Raw genomic sequence first — 17669 nt, 5'->3', positions numbered from 1 at the left:
ATTTATTTTGCTTCTCAAATTTACCATAATTCATCAATATATGATTATTGTATACGTGTGGGTGGTTCATTTATACATGTTGTAAAAATATTCAGGAAAATGATGAAAAGATAGAATCATTATCCTTTTGTCTCAAGATTTAGAATTTTTCGTAACGAATTGATTGTTGACTTTTGTCTTTATTAAAATAAGTTGAATACCATAAATATATGAAGCGACTGAGATTTCATTTCGAGTTTTGAATACCATAATGCATTATTAATTAGTTCTTATTAAATTTTATAATTGGTGTACATAATAAGATAAGATAATAATATAAAATATGATTTAAATTTTTTTAGTTAAAATTTAAACATTATATATACATATTTTAAGAAAAAAAATTATCTATACTCTTATCTAATTTTTTTAATAACTAACAAATCTATCTTATGCCATCTCCATATATAGAGATTAAATAGGTGTGTTTTTGAGTACCAATATATAATGGAGGTATAGACTTTTCGCAAGTACCATATCATATATGAATTTCTTCTACAAATACGTATTGTTATTGATCTATATTTAAATTACGTTGATATTATATTCTCTGAAATAAATCCGACAAAATCTAACATCAAGTACAGCGCCAATTCTGAAGTCCCATTTGGTCACGAAATTAACAAGTGGGTGTGGGGCTTTCAATATTTAGGGCCATTTGAACAATTATTGAAAATGATGATAAATAGTAATATAATATATGATGAGAAATTCTTAAGGGGAGTATGCACTGTGTGGCTAATTTTTTTTGGTTATGAAAGTAGAAGTGGTGATATATTTTAATATTGTAATTTTTGGTATTTTTTAAAATTGTGGAAAATATATAAATTAGAGGGTTCGATTTCTGTACTTCAAATTTTTTAATTTTTTAAACACAAATCGGACAGTCCGATTTATATACCTATAATAAATCGAACAGTCTAATTTCTACTTCTCTAGTTAAACGATTCCACATTTAAGTATAACCCTAACAATCCACATTTTAAAAAAATACCATTACCACTCCGATATTAAAAATAAAAATTTCGCTCTGTGTTTGTGTGCACATTAAATTATTATTATATAGCATCCAAACAAACAGTTAAAGTAGGACCCACAATGCATGATATGTGTGATTTATTACAAATGAGATTTTGGACGTTACATATGATGCATGCATGGCCCTACAAATTTGTTGGCAAAATCAAATTAAATCCCCTATGCCTAACTTTCGGAGTAATTTTAACTTGACCAAATAACACTAGTAAGCTTCCAATGCTGTCTATCATATTATATAATAGTAATAATAATAAATTTTACAATTTAGCCTCTGTCCTTTTTTTAACAAACGGCAAAGATAAGGGACACTAAATAATATACGTGCGTAAAGTTTTTTTTTTCTATTTTCTTCAAACTATATCTAATTCAAACTACATATAATTTTAAATAATATGATTATATCTATTTTCTATATATTAGTAGCAGCAATATTATTAAATTTAATTATTGTTATTATTATTATTTTGTTTATGATAAAGAAGAAAATAAGACGAAGAGGAGTAGTGTAGAATTGCGTATATATATATATATATATATATATATATATTTGGAAATGCAATGTGGCTGAAGAATCTGAGAGACATTCTCTTGCAGTTATTCTCTTATTGGCTAAGCTAGTAGCCTATGCATATACGCAGCACACAACAATTTACGTAAATTAAAAAAATAATAATAATAAAGAGCTAGCTTACAATGATGATAAATGTGTTTCTTTGCCATGAATAATTTAAATCTTTTTTATTATACTTATTCAAAAGAATAACTGGTTATAAGAGATACAAAAATAGTTTACGGAACATAGGGGGAAATTCTGACCACAAAAAAGAAAAATAGATAATAAATAAGTAAATAAAAGAAGAAGAGGAGAAAAAGAAAAAGAAAAAGATTTATGGGAAAAAGACAGGACAGAACTATGATTTTTCTGACATAAATTAAAATATGTGAAAAATACCGAGTTTCAATCAAGATTTTCCCTGTCCACTAAAAATTATCTACTGATTTTTTTTTTAAATAATTTTTAGGAGAAGATTATTAGTGAAGAATTTTGAGCTCGGAACGAGAACTAATTAGCTAAGGTAATTAACTTTTTATGAGGAGTATTTAACTCAATAGAGTGTGTTTTTTTTTTTCTCTTTCTTAGTCTAAGATTAATGGTTACAATTTGTCAACGCAAATTGCCAGAACGCTTCAATTTGATAAGAGTTCACAATTTATGAACCAAACAAGATCATTAATTAAACCACGATGCTTTTAATTTGCTTAGTAGGAAAGCCAATAGAATGGATCAATAATAATGGACGGTATTACCAAATTTTTTGTTTTGAAAAATCAAAACCCTCTTTTAATTTTAGCGGCGCAAATTAAAGACTTCTTCCTCAAATTTATTAATTACTATTACTACTAACTAACAAATTTATTATGTTAATTATTTCCACCAACAAAATAATTAAAGTATTAAACCACAATGCTCTTAATTTGCTTTGTAGGAAAGCCAATATGATGTATGAATATTAATGAAAGGCATAACCAAGTCTCTGAGTCTGAAAAACTAAAACCCTCTTTTAATTTTAGCGGCGCAAATTAAAGGCTTTTTCCTGAACATATTAAGGGTTTATTTATAAGTTTATAAATTAAATTTTTTTTATTAAAAATATAAAAAAATTTAAGTTTTTAATGTATTTGTTTTGTATTTATTAAATAAATATTTAAAATATTTCACTAATAGTAAATTTATCAAGTACTTTTAGTAAAATACATATTAGCTAAATCTATTTATTAATTACTATTACTACTAAATAATAAAGTTTAATAATTTGTCTCTAGATAATCGTTTTCATAACTCATAATAGTTCACAATTCATCTTCTAATTATTATGTTTTACTAATTATAACATGTAATTTATTCTTCTAATAATTAACTCAAAAATAGAGTTGTAATATATATTGAAATGAAACATTTTAGTTATCTGATTCAATTTTCTTAAAAAATATTACTTGTATATGATTTTTTTTTTTAAATTATGTTATTTTTTTACAGCTATGTGAAATCTAATTACTTTAATTTATTTATTCGGTATATTTTAATAAAAATAAAAAAATGACTATAAATATATTATTTGTATATTATTTATTATGTATATTTAACTTTAACAATTTAATATTTACTTCTAAAATGGACTTATCTCTAGACTAAGATTTTTCATTCTTGTTAATAAAAGCATACTTTGTTGATCAAAGAATGAACACTCATTCACTCTCTCACTTTAAAATAACTTTATCTTAGATAAAGTTGATATCATGTGTTAGCTGCAGATTAATACACCTACATTCAATTATTCATCAATCATAACGCATGATCATTATGATTACTACATCAAGAAGAATAAATTGAAATTAGTAACACAAGATTTTTAAACAGAAATACTAGAACTTTAGAACATCTCTAATAGAGTATTTTTAAAGTATCATTTTTGGTACTTTAAAAAAATAAATTGATTTATAATTGAAATATGTATTGAAATTGATTTATAAAATAAAATTGGTATCACCTTAGAGATACGGTATCATTTTGATGAAGAACTAATAAAATTTTGACACTCGTATAATTATATTGATAAAATAATTAAAAATAATATAAAATTTTAAATAAACTAAAATTAAACATTAGAGGAGCAAGTTTTACTTTTAATTGTAAATCACTATTTATGACATGATCCTACAAATATTTTTGTAGGATCCAAAATAAAACTAAAATTAGAATTAGCATTAAAAATACTCTTAAATAATTGTATTAGTAATTAAAGATGGTTAAATTATTCATTTATTCTCTGACTAAAATTTGAATTTTTAATTTTGACTAAAAAAAATTCTGATTTTATCCCGGTTGATAGTTGGTGAATTAGAATTTTCCAAATTAAATCAGGTACAAAAACAAAGATAAATAAGAGTGAACAAGACTGAACAACAGGTATATTGATTATTGGTAATTAATGAAGCTACTAATAAGATGCCTTTTATTATAGGGAATCTATATGTATATATGATTCCACATTGTTCATGATAACCGTTACTTTAAGGTGGCAAGTTAAGAATGCAAATCCTATCACTTTTCAAGTCCTGTTACTTGTTATCAATAAGTCATGTATGGCCAAAGTAACACAGCTTTTATAGCCCTATATATGTAACTCCAAAACATAAGGACACAAAGTATATGCATATTCATTTCTCAATATCACATCAAAAAGTGGAGCCAAAAAATTATTGAGTTACCCTTCAGCATATAACATCTTATCAAAAGAAAAACATTTTTCACAGTTTTTCTTCTCTTCAATCATCTTGTTGGAGCTGAAATTTCATTGTAGGATTCTCTAACAAAGATAAAGACATGGTATATAGTAACTTGATTCTCAAGAATTTATGTCAGTAATTCAGTATAGTACCTTCATGATGGTTTAATTTCTATCTTTTTGCATCTTTCTACTTCTTATGATAGGTTCTTGCTGCAAACCATGGTGAGAAAGAAGGTTCTGAAGGCATTCCGGCACTCGATTTTCGAGGCTACCCGGCAGATAAGTCGAAAACCGGAGGATGGCTAGCAGCAGGGCTCATCTTAGGTACCTTTTTTTTTTCTTCTTTTTTTTCAATCCAAAGAAATTTGAGTCCTAATTTGAATTCTAAATTTGCATACTTTTTTTCACTATGCAGGAACTGAACTAGCTGAAAGAATATGTGTTATGGGAATATCTATGAACTTGGTGACATACTTGGTTGGAACTTTGAATCTTCCATCAGCAAAATCTGCTACAATATTGACCAATTTTATGGGAACTCTCAACCTTCTTGGCCTCCTTGGTGGCTTCTTAGCTGATGCAAAACTTGGCAGATACATTACTGTTGCTATATCTGCAACCATAGCTGCTCTGGTAACTTAGTTTCATGTTCAATTTCTTGTGTTATGGTTACAAGAACAATATATAATAATATCAAGTGTATTATTAACTAAAAATTCCACACTTTGTATAATTATTGCAGGGAGTGTGTTTGTTAACTGTGGCAACAGCCATTCCTTCAATGAGGCCTCCTCAATGCAATGAAGTAAGAAAACAACACCATGAATGCATTCAAGCCAGTGGAAAACAATTGGCTCTTCTATTTGTAGCACTTTACACCATAGCATTAGGTGGAGGAGGAATAAAATCCAATGTCTCCGGGTTTGGATCGGATCAGTTTGATACCACAGATCCTAAGGAGGAAAAGAAGATGATCTTTTTCTTCAATAGGTTCTACTTCTTCATCAGCATTGGATCCTTATTTGCTGTGGTGGTTCTTGTGTATATCCAAGATAATGTAGGAAGAAGTTGGGGATATGGAATCTCAGCAGGGACAATGGTTCTTGCTGTTGCTATTTTGCTTTGTGGAACACCATTCTATAGATTCAAGAGGCCTCAAGGTAGCCCTTTAACTGTTATATGGAGGGTTTTGATTTTGGCTTGGAACAAGAGGAATCTTTCTATGCCATCAGATCCTAGCTTTCTCAATGGCTACCATGAAGCTAATGTACCATATACAGAGAAATATAGGTATGCAATTACAGTTGTTTTAAATCGTTTTGAATAAGTTAACGTCGGATTTTTACGCGACTTAATCATGTGTGGTCTAAGATTAGACATGATTAAATCGTGTAAAATTTTGACATGAGGTTGTTTTTGCTTATATTGTTGTTCAATTATTGCACACCAATTAGAAAAGATTTGTATGATATAATGTCTGTGGTTGTGATAGACATAGTGGTTACTTTCATAATCACGGGACTATTAAAAACTTTTGTTTTTAAAAATTTAAATGTGTTGTGTTTTCATTGTCTTCTATGTGTTGTCCTTGTAGAAAAGGACATATTTTTCAATTTTTGATTGGCAAGTCATTAGATCAAATAAATAAATAAATAAAAAGAGGAATTTAAGTTGGAAAAAGAATTACACGTAGACAGAGCTTATTTGCACATCTGCATATGTGACCACTTTTTTTTCACACCTTGTAATCTTATGTCAAGCTAAGATTCATTACCACTTTAACTGTTTTCCTATTTGATGTAGATGTAAGATGTTTCTTAACTAAGTAGGTGAGTTTAACTTTTTGTTCTGTTGTTTTTTGTTCAATCCTTCTTAAATCTTTACAAATTATCAATCACTCTTAAAGCATAGTTGATTTTGGGTGAAAAGAAAAACTATATATTTCTACGTATTTTGAACAAAAATGAAAGATTTAAAGCTCTTGTGACAATGAGCTAAATTACAACCTTGAATCAAATTATGGATTTTAACTGCATGGCTCTGTTTAATAGGTTCCTTGACAAAGCTGCTATCCTAGATGAGAACTGTTCAAAAGATGAAAACAAGAACGATGTATGGTTAGTTTCAACAGTAACTGAGGTTGAGGAGGTTAAGATGGTAATTAAGCTCATCCCCATTTGGTCAACATGCATTCTCTTCTGGACAATTTATTCCCAAATGAACACCTTCACCATAGAGCAAGCTACATTCATGGACAGAAAAGTTTCTTCTTTTGTTGTCCCTTCAGGATCACTATCAGCTTTTCTCTTCATCACCATTCTCCTTTTCACTTCCCTGAACGAGAAACTCACCGTGCCATTGGCTCGGAAACTCACTCACAACACCCAAGGGCTCACAAGTCTTCAGAGGGTTGGAATTGGACTCGTTTTCTCCATCTGCGCCATGGTGGTTTCGGCAAACATTGAGAGAGAACGAAGGGAGAATGCTGTTAAGAATAACACTATTATAAGCGCGTTCTGGCTAGTCCCTCAGTTTTTTCTCGTAGGTGCCGGCGAAGCATTTGCCTATGTAGGACAACTCGAGTTTTTCATCAGGGAGGCACCGGAGAGGATGAAATCTCTCAGCACTGGTTTTTTTCTAACTACCCTCTCAATGGGGTTCTTTGTTAGCAGCTTATTGGTGTCAATAGTGGACAAGGTAACTAATAAAAAATGGCTCAAGAGCAACATGAACAAGGGCAAATTGGACTATTTCTATTGGATGCTGGCTATACTAGGAGCATTGAATTTCATACTCTTCGTTGTCTTGGCAATGAGGCATCAATACAAAGTTCAGAACAACATGAAGCCTAATAATGACAGTGGAGAAAAGGAACTGGTGAGTGCAAATGATGTGATCATTGGTGTTGATGGAAAGGAAGAAGCCTAGGGCATATATGTATATATTCTTTAAAATAGTTGGTCAATTTATTTGGCCCCATATGTATAGTGTGCAAGAACACCATGTTTTGTTAATTTGAGTGATTTGCAGAACATTTTTTGCACAATATTCGTTTGAACTATATCAATTTTCATATACTTTTATGTATTGTGAAATATATATCAAATGCTCAAGCTGCATTTTATGTTATGTTCCAAAAGTGATAATCATATAGAAAATGAATAAAACCATTGAACCCCTTTCTAGCCATGTTTCATACATACGAGGCATGAATTTGACTAATGTTAAAAAGACTACAAAATTGCGGTGAACACTCATATGCAGTTTTTTTCATGGGAAGTTGAAAGTTGAAAGCCGTTATATAATAATTTAGTCGAACATGTCAAATTATCTAATGGTTTTTAACCAGCAACTTCACATGAAGACAACTGTATGTGAATTTCCACCTATAGAGCTAAATAATTAAAACATGATCTTCAGAGTAAGGATTGATCCATTGAATCACTTGGTAACCAAAACCAAGCTTTTAACTTGCACATTGATAGTTTAAGTACCAAGATGATGATATCTCTAAAGAAAAACAGAAGCCTTATTATAAAGAACCAGTAGCTGATGAAGCTGGTTGATGACTAATTATCAATGGAGGACGCAGAGCCTGGTGCGCTTCTTCCTTCTGTTTGCGTGCCTTGTACATTTCCTCTGTCTCGATAACAACCAACCTCTTGACCTATATGGATTATGAAGCCTATCAATGTTAGCATACAGAGTAACAAGTGCATTTTGAAAAGAGAATGGACTCCTATAGAGATTAACTTAGAACCTGCTGGAGCATTCCCCTAACAGTAGGTGTGTTCCATCGCATGACAGTTCGATTGCATTTGCGCAGGCGTAGTGCTTCCAAAGTGCGTCTATGGAGCCTCCTGGTTCCAGGAATACCTCTCACCAGAGTTATATAAATATTGGGGCTCCAAGCAATCGGGACGCATGCCTTGTATGCCTTGAATGCGTTCATGACTTCAAGTTGACGTCAGAACTGCAATAAGTATGAATCAAGTGCATGTAACCGTTTCTTCTAACATGATCTCCAAATTTGACATTACAAGCATAAAGGTAGTTAAGTTACATTCAAACAAAACTTGAAGGCATTCAATTGATATAAGGGAAGAAAAAAAATGATTATTTTGAATTCGATTGTAATTATATCTCTTTAACTAGATAAAATGGCAGCTTAATTGGTTACAAATTCACACAAATAAGTAACAAAAATGTGCATAAAAGACTAGAATTTATCAAAATCATTCAAAAAACCTTAGTGCATATAGCATGAAAACCATAACAAATAACTAATTGGGTAATCAAGGATCAAGATCAATATAATTGACCAGGAAAACTACAATGCTATGAGTCCCCTTTTTTATTTAATTCCTTTAGATCCAGCAGGTTTGCAAATATGATATCAAATTAAAAAAAAAAATAGTTAATTTCCCTAATATAGTTTGCCAAAATGTGCTCTAATTAACAAACTAACATATATACAGATCCCAGCAATAATAGAACACAGAAGACAGAAGAGAGGAGGAAGAGGCTCGGAAAGGAGGCACATATAATAATTCTGCAGCTAATAGCACACTGAGAACTTGAGAATGTGATGAGTTTTGATCCACTGAGGACGAATTTTACTGAGATTTCATTACTGTAACCTATAATCTTCCAAGTTTTGATACAACTAATTGAAAAAAGACCCAAAATTTGCATTCATAAAGAAACCCTACCATCCGCATACAAAACTACATCGAACCTAGCATGGGGGAAAGAGAGAGAAACTGACCTGAAAGTTGAGTGGAGATGGCGATGGAGATGGAAGTAGCAGCACTAAGGTGCAAAGCTGGAAGTGGCAGCTGCATAACTCGTCTAGAAGAAGATGAACCCTGCTTTTCAAAGGTTGGGACAAGATTGTAAATTTCCGAAGACACAAGGGTACAATAGTCATAACGTACAATTTTGGAAAGAAACGAACAACTTTCTTTTTCGGTTTTTATAATAGATCGTAGTGACGAATCAGATTGGGCTGGACAAAAAAAGGGTATCTTTTGGCCCAATAACTAATAATAGTATAGGGTTTTTTTTTCTTTGGTTTAAAAAATACTTCTACAAATTCGTTTTTCTTACGAAAAATTAGATGAAAATTTATTCATACTAACTGTGATTATTTGGAATAAAAACAAACGTGCTCTTTTAAAAAAGAATTAATACATAACTACTCTTGAACATTTTTTTTGGTAATTAAAATGGGGCCTAAAAGCCCACTACTCTTTTTTATTCAAAAAGCCCACTACTTTTGAACATATAAAAGGATAAATTTTAGTTAAGGTATATATATATATGGACCATACTATAACTAGTGATGATGGGCCCATAGCAAATTACGCTGGATTTTGAAAGAGAATTGCTTCAAATGATGATGGTGTAATTTGTGGAGAAAGCTTGGATTCTAGATAGGTTAACTTTTAACACTGCTTTTAACTTATTATGGTATGAATTGCGCATAATCAATAGGTGAATTTTATAGTACCTATAATTTGATGCTTAACTTCTGTCTAACTTACTTTTTATAATAAATTTTGAATATTTAATAATTATTTACTTTTATACTTTTAAAATTAAATATTAATTTTTAATTCTTTTTAATAAATTAGACAAACACTTTTAAACACTATAATAATCACCTAATCAATAATATAATTTATCTGAGGAAGGTTTAAAAAACATGATAATACACTTACACTGTTAAGGTATGTAAACAAAACATACACCATAACATTTCCATCAAAACCCTAAATTGTTCAGCACGAGAGGCAATGCAAGCTTAGCTTCCATATGTTTTGATAATGATTTATTTCAAAAATCTCTCTTTATATTGGGATATAAATATAGCCTATTGTTTTCACTTTACTAAATTCTAATTATGCATGATAAATAATCATGCAAGACTATGGATCCTTTGACCTAGCAAGATAAATGTTAAAACAATTTCTACTTCTGCAATTGACTAATTAAATAAATAGATCATCATACAAATTAAAAGTCTCCTTAATGTTCCACAAAAAATTCAAGAGGCTATATAACTAACACTTCAAGAGATTGAAGGATACATATATATAATAGGGAAACTTGCATGCTTAGCTTCATAATTAAAGCAGCTTCAAGACCTAAGGTAACTTGAAATCTAAAAAGGGTTTCAGCTCAACAGTTAAAAGTTCATACAAGCTATAAATACTATATATTATACATATATAGCATATGCATTTGCATAGTTAAAAACTTAAAATAGAATAGGCATGGTATCCATGGGAAATGGCTTGCACATGATAGTTTCCATGTAGTGGTTAGTTGCATCCATAACAGCAAATTGCATGTCCTCAGAAGGCTTCCAATGGCGTTTCCTCTGATTGATGAACCAATTGTTTATCTGCTTCAAATCTAGCCCTGTTGATTCTGCTAGTGCCTGTTTCTGGGATTCCTGTATCAACATCACGCTTAATTATATTACTCTCGAATTTAATTTTGATACATTGACAGTGTAAACCATTTAAAAGTATTGTATCTGAATCTAAGCACATTATTACGTTTATTAATGTAGCAATTTATCTAAATAATTATTTGGAATAAAAGAGAGTATGTAATATGATCTCAAATAATGTTATATCTTCTTGCAAAGGAACATCAAGTAAAAAATGTGGCACATATCATTTAGTATACTATACCAAAAAATTTTTAGTGACAAATAAATGTAACAAATTTTTTAGTAAAAATTTCTCACAAAGAAAGAATTAAATTTTCATACTAGCTATACGAGTATAAAAAAGTTAGTTTTAGACAGACAATCAATAGTGTATTATACATAAGCTAAAATAACTACTTAAAAAGACATCAAATCGCATTGTATACACCATCACCAAATATTTTGTATCTACATCTCTATTCTCAATATCCATAAGGTTTAATTACTCCGTCGATCCCTATAGTTTTACCTAATTTTTAATTAATTAGATCCGTATACTTTTTTTTTCTTTTTAATTGGGTTCTATACCATATCAGATTTTGTAACTAAGTATCTACCGTGACAAAAACGTTGAAATTAACAGAATATTCTATTAAACTATACATAATATTCGGTTAAATGTTAGGCATATTCATTTTATTTAACAGAATATTCCGTTAATTCTAACGTTTTGTCATTTCAGGGACTTGATTACAAATTTTGATATCGTATAAGGACTCAATCAAAAAGAAAAAAAAAAATATAGAGTCCTAATTAGTAAAACTATAGGGCCGACAAAGTAATTAAACCTATCCATAAACTATATATGTAGAGAGATGTAAAGATGTAAAATGGTTTATTCAAGTTATTAAGAAAGAAGTCACCAAAAAAAAAAAGTTATTAAGAAAGTTGTGACATATATACACATACCGAAGGATAAGGCCATTTGTAATGTCTGTTCCACCAATCAAGAAGCTGCTGGCGAGCTTCTTTTGGCAACTTTCCATTCTTTTTCTTCTTGAGAAACTCCTTCTTGAGTCCACCAAGATATCCACTGTACTTCTTCAGAAGCTGGATCTTTAGTTCCCTGTCTTCTTCAGCTTGACTTGTATCCATGTTCCTATTATTGTTGTTGTTCTCATCAAGCACATCAACCTCATTTTGTAGTAAAGATGATGATGATTCACTTTGATGATTAGTACCTTTCAAATAAAATTACCACAACAATATGGAATAATATTAAAAACCTTCAATAAATGTTGCAGGTAGAATATGTCACACCAAGTAATTAATTAAAATTGCATGCACTTGCTAGTCCCTATCATTATTGACTATATGTGTCTATATATATAGCATGACATATATCACAAAATATTATATCATTAGCCAAGGAAGACTATATATATATAATTTAATTTTCATTCACAAATCATGTGTAAAATAATTTTACATAAATATTTAATAGTAAATTGTCACATTATCAAAAATAACTAATTTGCAAATTTATTATTTAAAAAATTATCTGAATAAATGAATTTAATTAAATGATAGTGTAAAACTTTTTTAATATATAAATGTAAAATTTTGATACACATTTAATATGTACTCCAGATACACTCATTACTTTATTCAAGTATTTTTTTTAATATAATGACTAAATATTATAAAAAAAATGAGGGGTTAAGAATGTTCTTTAAAATTAAGCATGCTCTAGTATATCTGAAAGACGGTGCATTGTATTAGTTATGTAATTAAGTAGGAATTTTCCTTGAATTATCCAAAAACATCTAAGATTACCTAAAGATTATATGACAATCATTAATCATATGCCAAGAGTGGTCACCAAGTGGGGAAAAAATAAAAAAAAAAAATGTCAAAAGAGATTTGATTAGCATTTTCTTTATTAAGTTAAGTTAGACTTACATAACATGGCAAAAGTGACTTGCAAGTCTTCATTAAGAATGTCAACACTTACAAAAGACAATAACCTTTTGCTAAAAGCCTGATTAATGCATCTAATCAATGATCTAATCACACTTAGTCAATTTCAAAAAAGAAGCTATTGTTACATAAATAAATAAATAAATAAATAAAAACTATTCAAGACCATTGATAAATTAAAGTGCATACAGAAAGAGATGAAAAGAATGAAAAATAACCACACATAAAAAACAGTAGTGACAGATTCAATTAATTTGAGAAACTAACAAATTAAACTACTGCATAGGGAACAATTTGATAAAAGAAACACATGACAAGAGAAAACAAGACAAGAAGTTTCCTTTTTCTATCAACTACTCCTTAAAGGACTTTAATTTGACCAAGACAAAATCATTTACATATTTAAATGAAGTGAAGAAACAATTAAAAAGAAGAAATAAGCACTAATAACAATGGGGCAAACCATGACCAAACGAAAATTATGATGAATTGATCACTTAATTGGGAAGCATTAAGAATAAATTTTTCATCATTTGAATAATAACTAAAAAGGGGGAAAATACAATTTTTCAAACACATTGGACCCATTAAATAATTGATTCGAACTTTTAATCAAGTTCATGTAAAACTCTAATGACACTATTTATGATGAGAATGATCATTTGACTGGTATCCAACTCATTCAAGAGATATTCAAATGAACATTTTTAAATGAAAATATTATATATATCATCACAATCTATCATTTATTTTCGTAAACATTCTTTAGATATATATGAAACAATCATTTCCTATTTTCCTTAGTATTAATTTTTTTTCCCCAAGTGGTTTATATGTGTATATATATAATTATTACTTTTTCTATTTGCCAACAATTTTTAATATTTAACATTTAATACCAACTAATTTAATTATAAACTATGAAGGACACTTCTTCTGAAGATTCAATTCCCATGGCTAAATGGGCATAACTATCAAAGGAGGGTTAATTTCTAGGGTTTTCTTTTCTGTCTCTTTCTTTTCAATAGGTCACACATGATGATCATATATATTATCAAAGACAATAAAAAATAAAAAACCAGTCCAAACATTCCAAAATTGTCTTATTTAAGACTTTTTTTTTTTTTTTTTTTTACCGAAAATATAGAGACTCGAATCCACATCCTCTTAATTGAGTATGGAGAGACTATACCATTTAAGCTATTGCTTCTTGGCTTATTTAAGACTTATTAATTATTAAGACTTATTAATTATTATTTTAAATAAAATAAATATATAATTATGGATGTTATGTTATGTAAAGAAACTTTAGATATTGTTTAATTAAAAGGGTAATTGAATTAATGAATGTTTATGGATATACCAAAATGTGGTGAAAGAGAAAGGGCCTTAAGCTGGGAATCAATTGTTGAGAAGAAGAGCATGGCTTCTTTGAAGGGTTTAGAAATCTCTTGCTCATATTTAATGAGCATCTCACAATATGCCTCCATGAACTGATCAAGCCCTGGATCTTCACCTATGCATGAATTACTATCTGATCTTCTTGATGATGATGATGATGAACACTTTCCACATAACTCCTCTAACCTACCCACCACTTCTGGAGGTGCTCCAACCTTTCATACCATCAAATTAAATTAATAATAATAACATTATGAGAAAAAAAGAACATATGTAGTTTGTTATAAGAATAGTATTGATATATTGATGATGATGATGATGATGATGACCTTCAAGCAATTAAGGTAAGAAGATAAGAGACGAGGGAAGAGAGGATGTGCCATGATCTTATCCCTAACTTGTAGACTACTACTTCCGGCGGCGTTGCTGTTGGTGTTTGTGGCGGTTTGTTGTTGTTGCTGGTGGTGGCTGGTATAGTTATGATGATGAGGCATGTTGAAGGTAGAAGGTGAAGAAGAAGAAGAATTGTTGGTGTTCTTGTTGATGACAGTAGCCATAATAGACGAAAGAAACTTATTACTATCACTACTCATCATGTTGTTGTTGTTGTTGTTGTTGGATTCGTCAATATTCATCATCATGTCCATTGAAGAAGTAGTAGCAGAAGCAGAAGAAGCTAAGAAACCCTACTCTCAATCAAACAAATCTTGCATCATCAGTTAACAATAAATAATAATAATAAGCAAACCATTTTCATTATAATAAAACAAATAATAATAATAATAAAATAATAGTAGGTGGCTTTTTGCTGCATATAATTGTGGGAGATCAGAGATCAGATAAGATGAGATCAGAAAGGACTCCCGCAAATGAAGGTTGAAACAAATTAATTATTTCAGTTTATTCCTACAAAAATCCAACATACCCTAAATTATGGACACCACCCGTGTTTTTTAAGGACTAGTTCTGTTGGCTCTGTCAATAAAAAAAGAAGAAAGAGTACTGGAGAGAGAAGGGGAGGAGGGGTTCATTGGAAAATGGATAGGAACAGAGAGGGGTGAACAGTGGGTTGTTTATATGACTGAGAGTTTGTGTTTTGTGAAGAGAGGAGGGTGCGGACAGAGAGGGGGGCTACAACACAGGGATAACGTGTGTCTCTGCAACAACACACTCAGTTTTCCTTCCCAATGAAATCACCATACATCTACATACATACTCATACACATACTCATTCATCTATGTCTTATGTCTTGTCTTGTGTGTGCTACAAGCTAGTCTTTGTTTAGATGGTGTTTGTTTCAGATAACACGATAGAGTTTAGATCCTCTAAATTTTAAATTTGTGTTTTAGAGGATAAAGTGTAATTTTTTATCTTTGAATAATTTTTATCTCATATTTATTCTTGGTCCCACTTATAAAATAAATAGTAAGAGATTACACTTTATTCTCTAAAGTAAAATTCAAACTTTAGAAAATTTAAATCCAACACGAATAAGATAAGATACTAAAAATAAGACATAAAAAATAAAAATACAAAATTTTGTGTTCTTGTATTTTATTTGATTATAAATTAGAACAAATTATAAAAATTTAATTTATTCTCATTTTTTTAAAAAATTTGAAAAAAAATATAATTATAAAAAATTAGCAAGAATAATAAAAGAAAAAGTGAAAAATAAATTGTGTCTCTTATAATATCTATGTGTCTTTTTTGTCGAGATAGATACAAAATATATTAATTTAGTGTCTAGAGACATAATATTTCTATTTATGTTTCATCTATCAAACATAGTTTTTTTCTCTGTCTCAGTGTCTCGTCTCTATAAACAAACACAAGGCTAACATTTTGGTGGAGAGACAGAGATAGAAAGACGGAGACTAAAAGACAGAGATTTAAATAAATCTTAATATTCTGTTTGGTGCAAAATAAGAGATAGAAATTGAAAGAAGAATTAAATTATAATTTAATTTGCACAAAGGATAAAATTGGAATTAATTAATTAAAATGAGAGTATTTTAGGTATAAAATGTTATTAAAGTTTCGGTCTCTATCTCTACAAATTTTAGTTCCCTGTGTCCTTACATTTTGGAAGTACTGAAATACTAAAATTTTGAAAATAGAAATAAAAATTTTAGTACCAATCTCTGAATTAACAAACATAATACTGAATTTCGATTTCTCAATTTCTGTCTCAATACTTCAAAACAAACGCTATAGATACGAAAAAAAGTGGTATCAGTATTATATTCTGTGAATTGAGATCGGAATTAAAATTTTAATTTTAAAATATAAAATTCTAATTCTTTTAATATTATAAATATAATATAATATTAAAATATAATTTAATTTTATATATTTTTATATTAAATATAATTTAATCTATTTTTTTAATTTTTGTTTTCTAATCTCTATCTGCTGGTCTTTATTTCAAACGCAGTTATAAAAGTCACAATCTCACACTATCTTAGTCTCAGGTTCCTTGCCTTGCATTGGTCTTTGGAATAGCACTGTTCATGTATGTGTACTACTACTGTTGATAGTTTGACAAATAGCATTTTTCATATAACTCATTTCTTGCAGACAACTACTCTACACATGTATTGCTCTTGCTATGTCACACTGTGCATGTTAATCATCTCATAATATGAACAAATTTCCTATGTCCATTCATTAATTTGATTTTCGAGCATTCTACTTGATAAACTTAATCCATAGTTTTAAAAACCATGAATCAATTTATAGGCTCTCTCACAAATTAAATTTGACCTATATTAAGTATCACATGAAATACTAACATTGTCAGTTAGGTTGTGCTTATTTTTTGGGATTAAAATTAAGATTATTGGAGGACTAAAATTATGTGTTGTGTTTAATGATTAAAGATTAAAATTTAAATTTAAATTTTGAGACACAAAAGTTCAATCTTTTTAGTATTTTTAGAAAGTAAAAATACAAAAAATTAAAATTTTTAGATACAAAAATTGAAATTATAATAATATTTTTTTAAATATTTTTATTTAATTTTAATTCTAAATATACTTTTCAATCTTCATATTTATTATAAATCAAACATAACAATGATACATAATTTAATTATATATATTTTACAGTAAATACAATACAAAAATTTAAGCCAAAACCAAAACTCCTTCATGAATCCACCAATGCATGTTTATATGTAGTTCGAACCAGTTTAGTTCGAATTATACACAAACACACGCACACACTAATTCGAACCAGCTTGGTTTGAATTACACACAAACACACGCACACACTAATTCGAACTAGCTTGGTTCGAATTACACACAGTAATTTATGGTATAATTCGAATAATGTTGTTAAAACATTAATAATTTATTAAAAAATTTTATTAAAAAATTTATTAAAAAATTAATAATTTAAAAATTAAAAAATATATATTTTATTTCATATGTTAAAAAAAGCTAACAAAATATTTAATTACGAGACTTCTTTAAAA

The 17669-nt window shown here is 29.1% G+C and overlaps 3 protein-coding genes across 3 annotated transcripts; 1 reads left to right on the top strand and 2 right to left on the bottom strand.

Moving 5' to 3' along the window:
* The first annotated feature begins 4196 nt into the window (after positions 1 to 4196).
* Positions 4197 to 7496, top strand: LOC107608958 (Major facilitator superfamily protein). Its single transcript, XM_016310750.3, has 5 exons — positions 4197 to 4465; positions 4571 to 4691; positions 4783 to 5000; positions 5110 to 5657; positions 6419 to 7496. The coding sequence occupies exons 1-5, from the start codon at positions 4463 to 4465 to the stop codon at positions 7293 to 7295; spliced, it is 1767 nt and encodes a 588-aa protein (XP_016166236.1). The 5' UTR covers positions 4197 to 4462; the 3' UTR covers positions 7296 to 7496.
* Positions 7497 to 7782: 286 nt separating this feature from the next.
* On the bottom strand, positions 7783 to 9254 carry LOC107608959 (ribosomal protein L30 family protein). Its single transcript, XM_016310751.3, has 3 exons — positions 9136 to 9254; positions 8128 to 8340; positions 7783 to 8034 (listed from the first exon to the last, which is right to left on the bottom strand). The coding sequence occupies exons 2-3, from the start codon at positions 8317 to 8319 to the stop codon at positions 7900 to 7902; spliced, it is 327 nt and encodes a 108-aa protein (XP_016166237.1). The 5' UTR covers positions 8320 to 8340; positions 9136 to 9254; the 3' UTR covers positions 7783 to 7899.
* Positions 9255 to 10331: 1077 nt separating this feature from the next.
* Positions 10332 to 15474, bottom strand: LOC107608380 (homeobox protein SHOOT MERISTEMLESS-like). Its single transcript, XM_016310186.3, has 5 exons — positions 15116 to 15474; positions 14520 to 14876; positions 14153 to 14405; positions 11779 to 12050; positions 10332 to 10827 (listed from the first exon to the last, which is right to left on the bottom strand). Exons 2-5 carry the CDS (start codon positions 14835 to 14837, stop codon positions 10630 to 10632), a joined length of 1041 nt encoding a protein of 346 aa, XP_016165672.1. The 5' UTR covers positions 14838 to 14876; positions 15116 to 15474; the 3' UTR covers positions 10332 to 10629.
* Positions 15475 to 17669: the final 2195 nt, after the last annotated feature.

Source organism: Arachis ipaensis, chromosome B7 (genome assembly GCF_059453495.1).
Source record: "Arachis ipaensis isolate K30076 ecotype BB chromosome B7, ASM5945349v1, whole genome shotgun sequence".
NCBI classification, from domain to species: Eukaryota; Viridiplantae; Streptophyta; class Magnoliopsida; order Fabales; family Fabaceae; genus Arachis; species Arachis ipaensis.
The sequence above is the reverse complement of the archived record's forward strand: the minus strand, read 5'-3'. Positions and strand labels throughout refer to the sequence as shown.

Excerpts from the sequence above, each read along its gene's own strand:
- LOC107608959 (XM_016310751.3), bottom strand. The coding sequence starts at position 8,319 with ATGAACGCATTCAAGGCATACAAGGCATGCGTCCCGATTGCTTGGAGC. Across the intron at positions 8,035-8,127 it reads TTAGGGGAATGCTCCAGCAG|GTCAAGAGGTTGGTTGTTAT; the intron begins GTTCTAAGTTAA and ends TAATCCATATAG.
- LOC107608958 (XM_016310750.3), top strand. Across the intron at positions 5,001-5,109 it reads CTGCAACCATAGCTGCTCTG|GGAGTGTGTTTGTTAACTGT; the intron begins GTAACTTAGTTT and ends TAATTATTGCAG. Across the intron at positions 5,658-6,418 it reads CCATATACAGAGAAATATAG|GTTCCTTGACAAAGCTGCTA; the intron begins GTATGCAATTAC and ends TCTGTTTAATAG.
- LOC107608380 (XM_016310186.3), bottom strand. The coding sequence starts at position 14,837 with ATGGACATGATGATGAATATTGACGAATCCAACAACAACAACAACAAC. Across the intron at positions 12,051-14,152 it reads TTCTCTTTCACCACATTTTG|GTACTAATCATCAAAGTGAA; the intron begins GTATATCCATAA and ends TTTATTTGAAAG. Across the intron at positions 10,828-11,778 it reads ACAAATGGCCTTATCCTTCG|GAATCCCAGAAACAGGCACT; the intron begins GTATGTGTATAT and ends ATGTTGATACAG.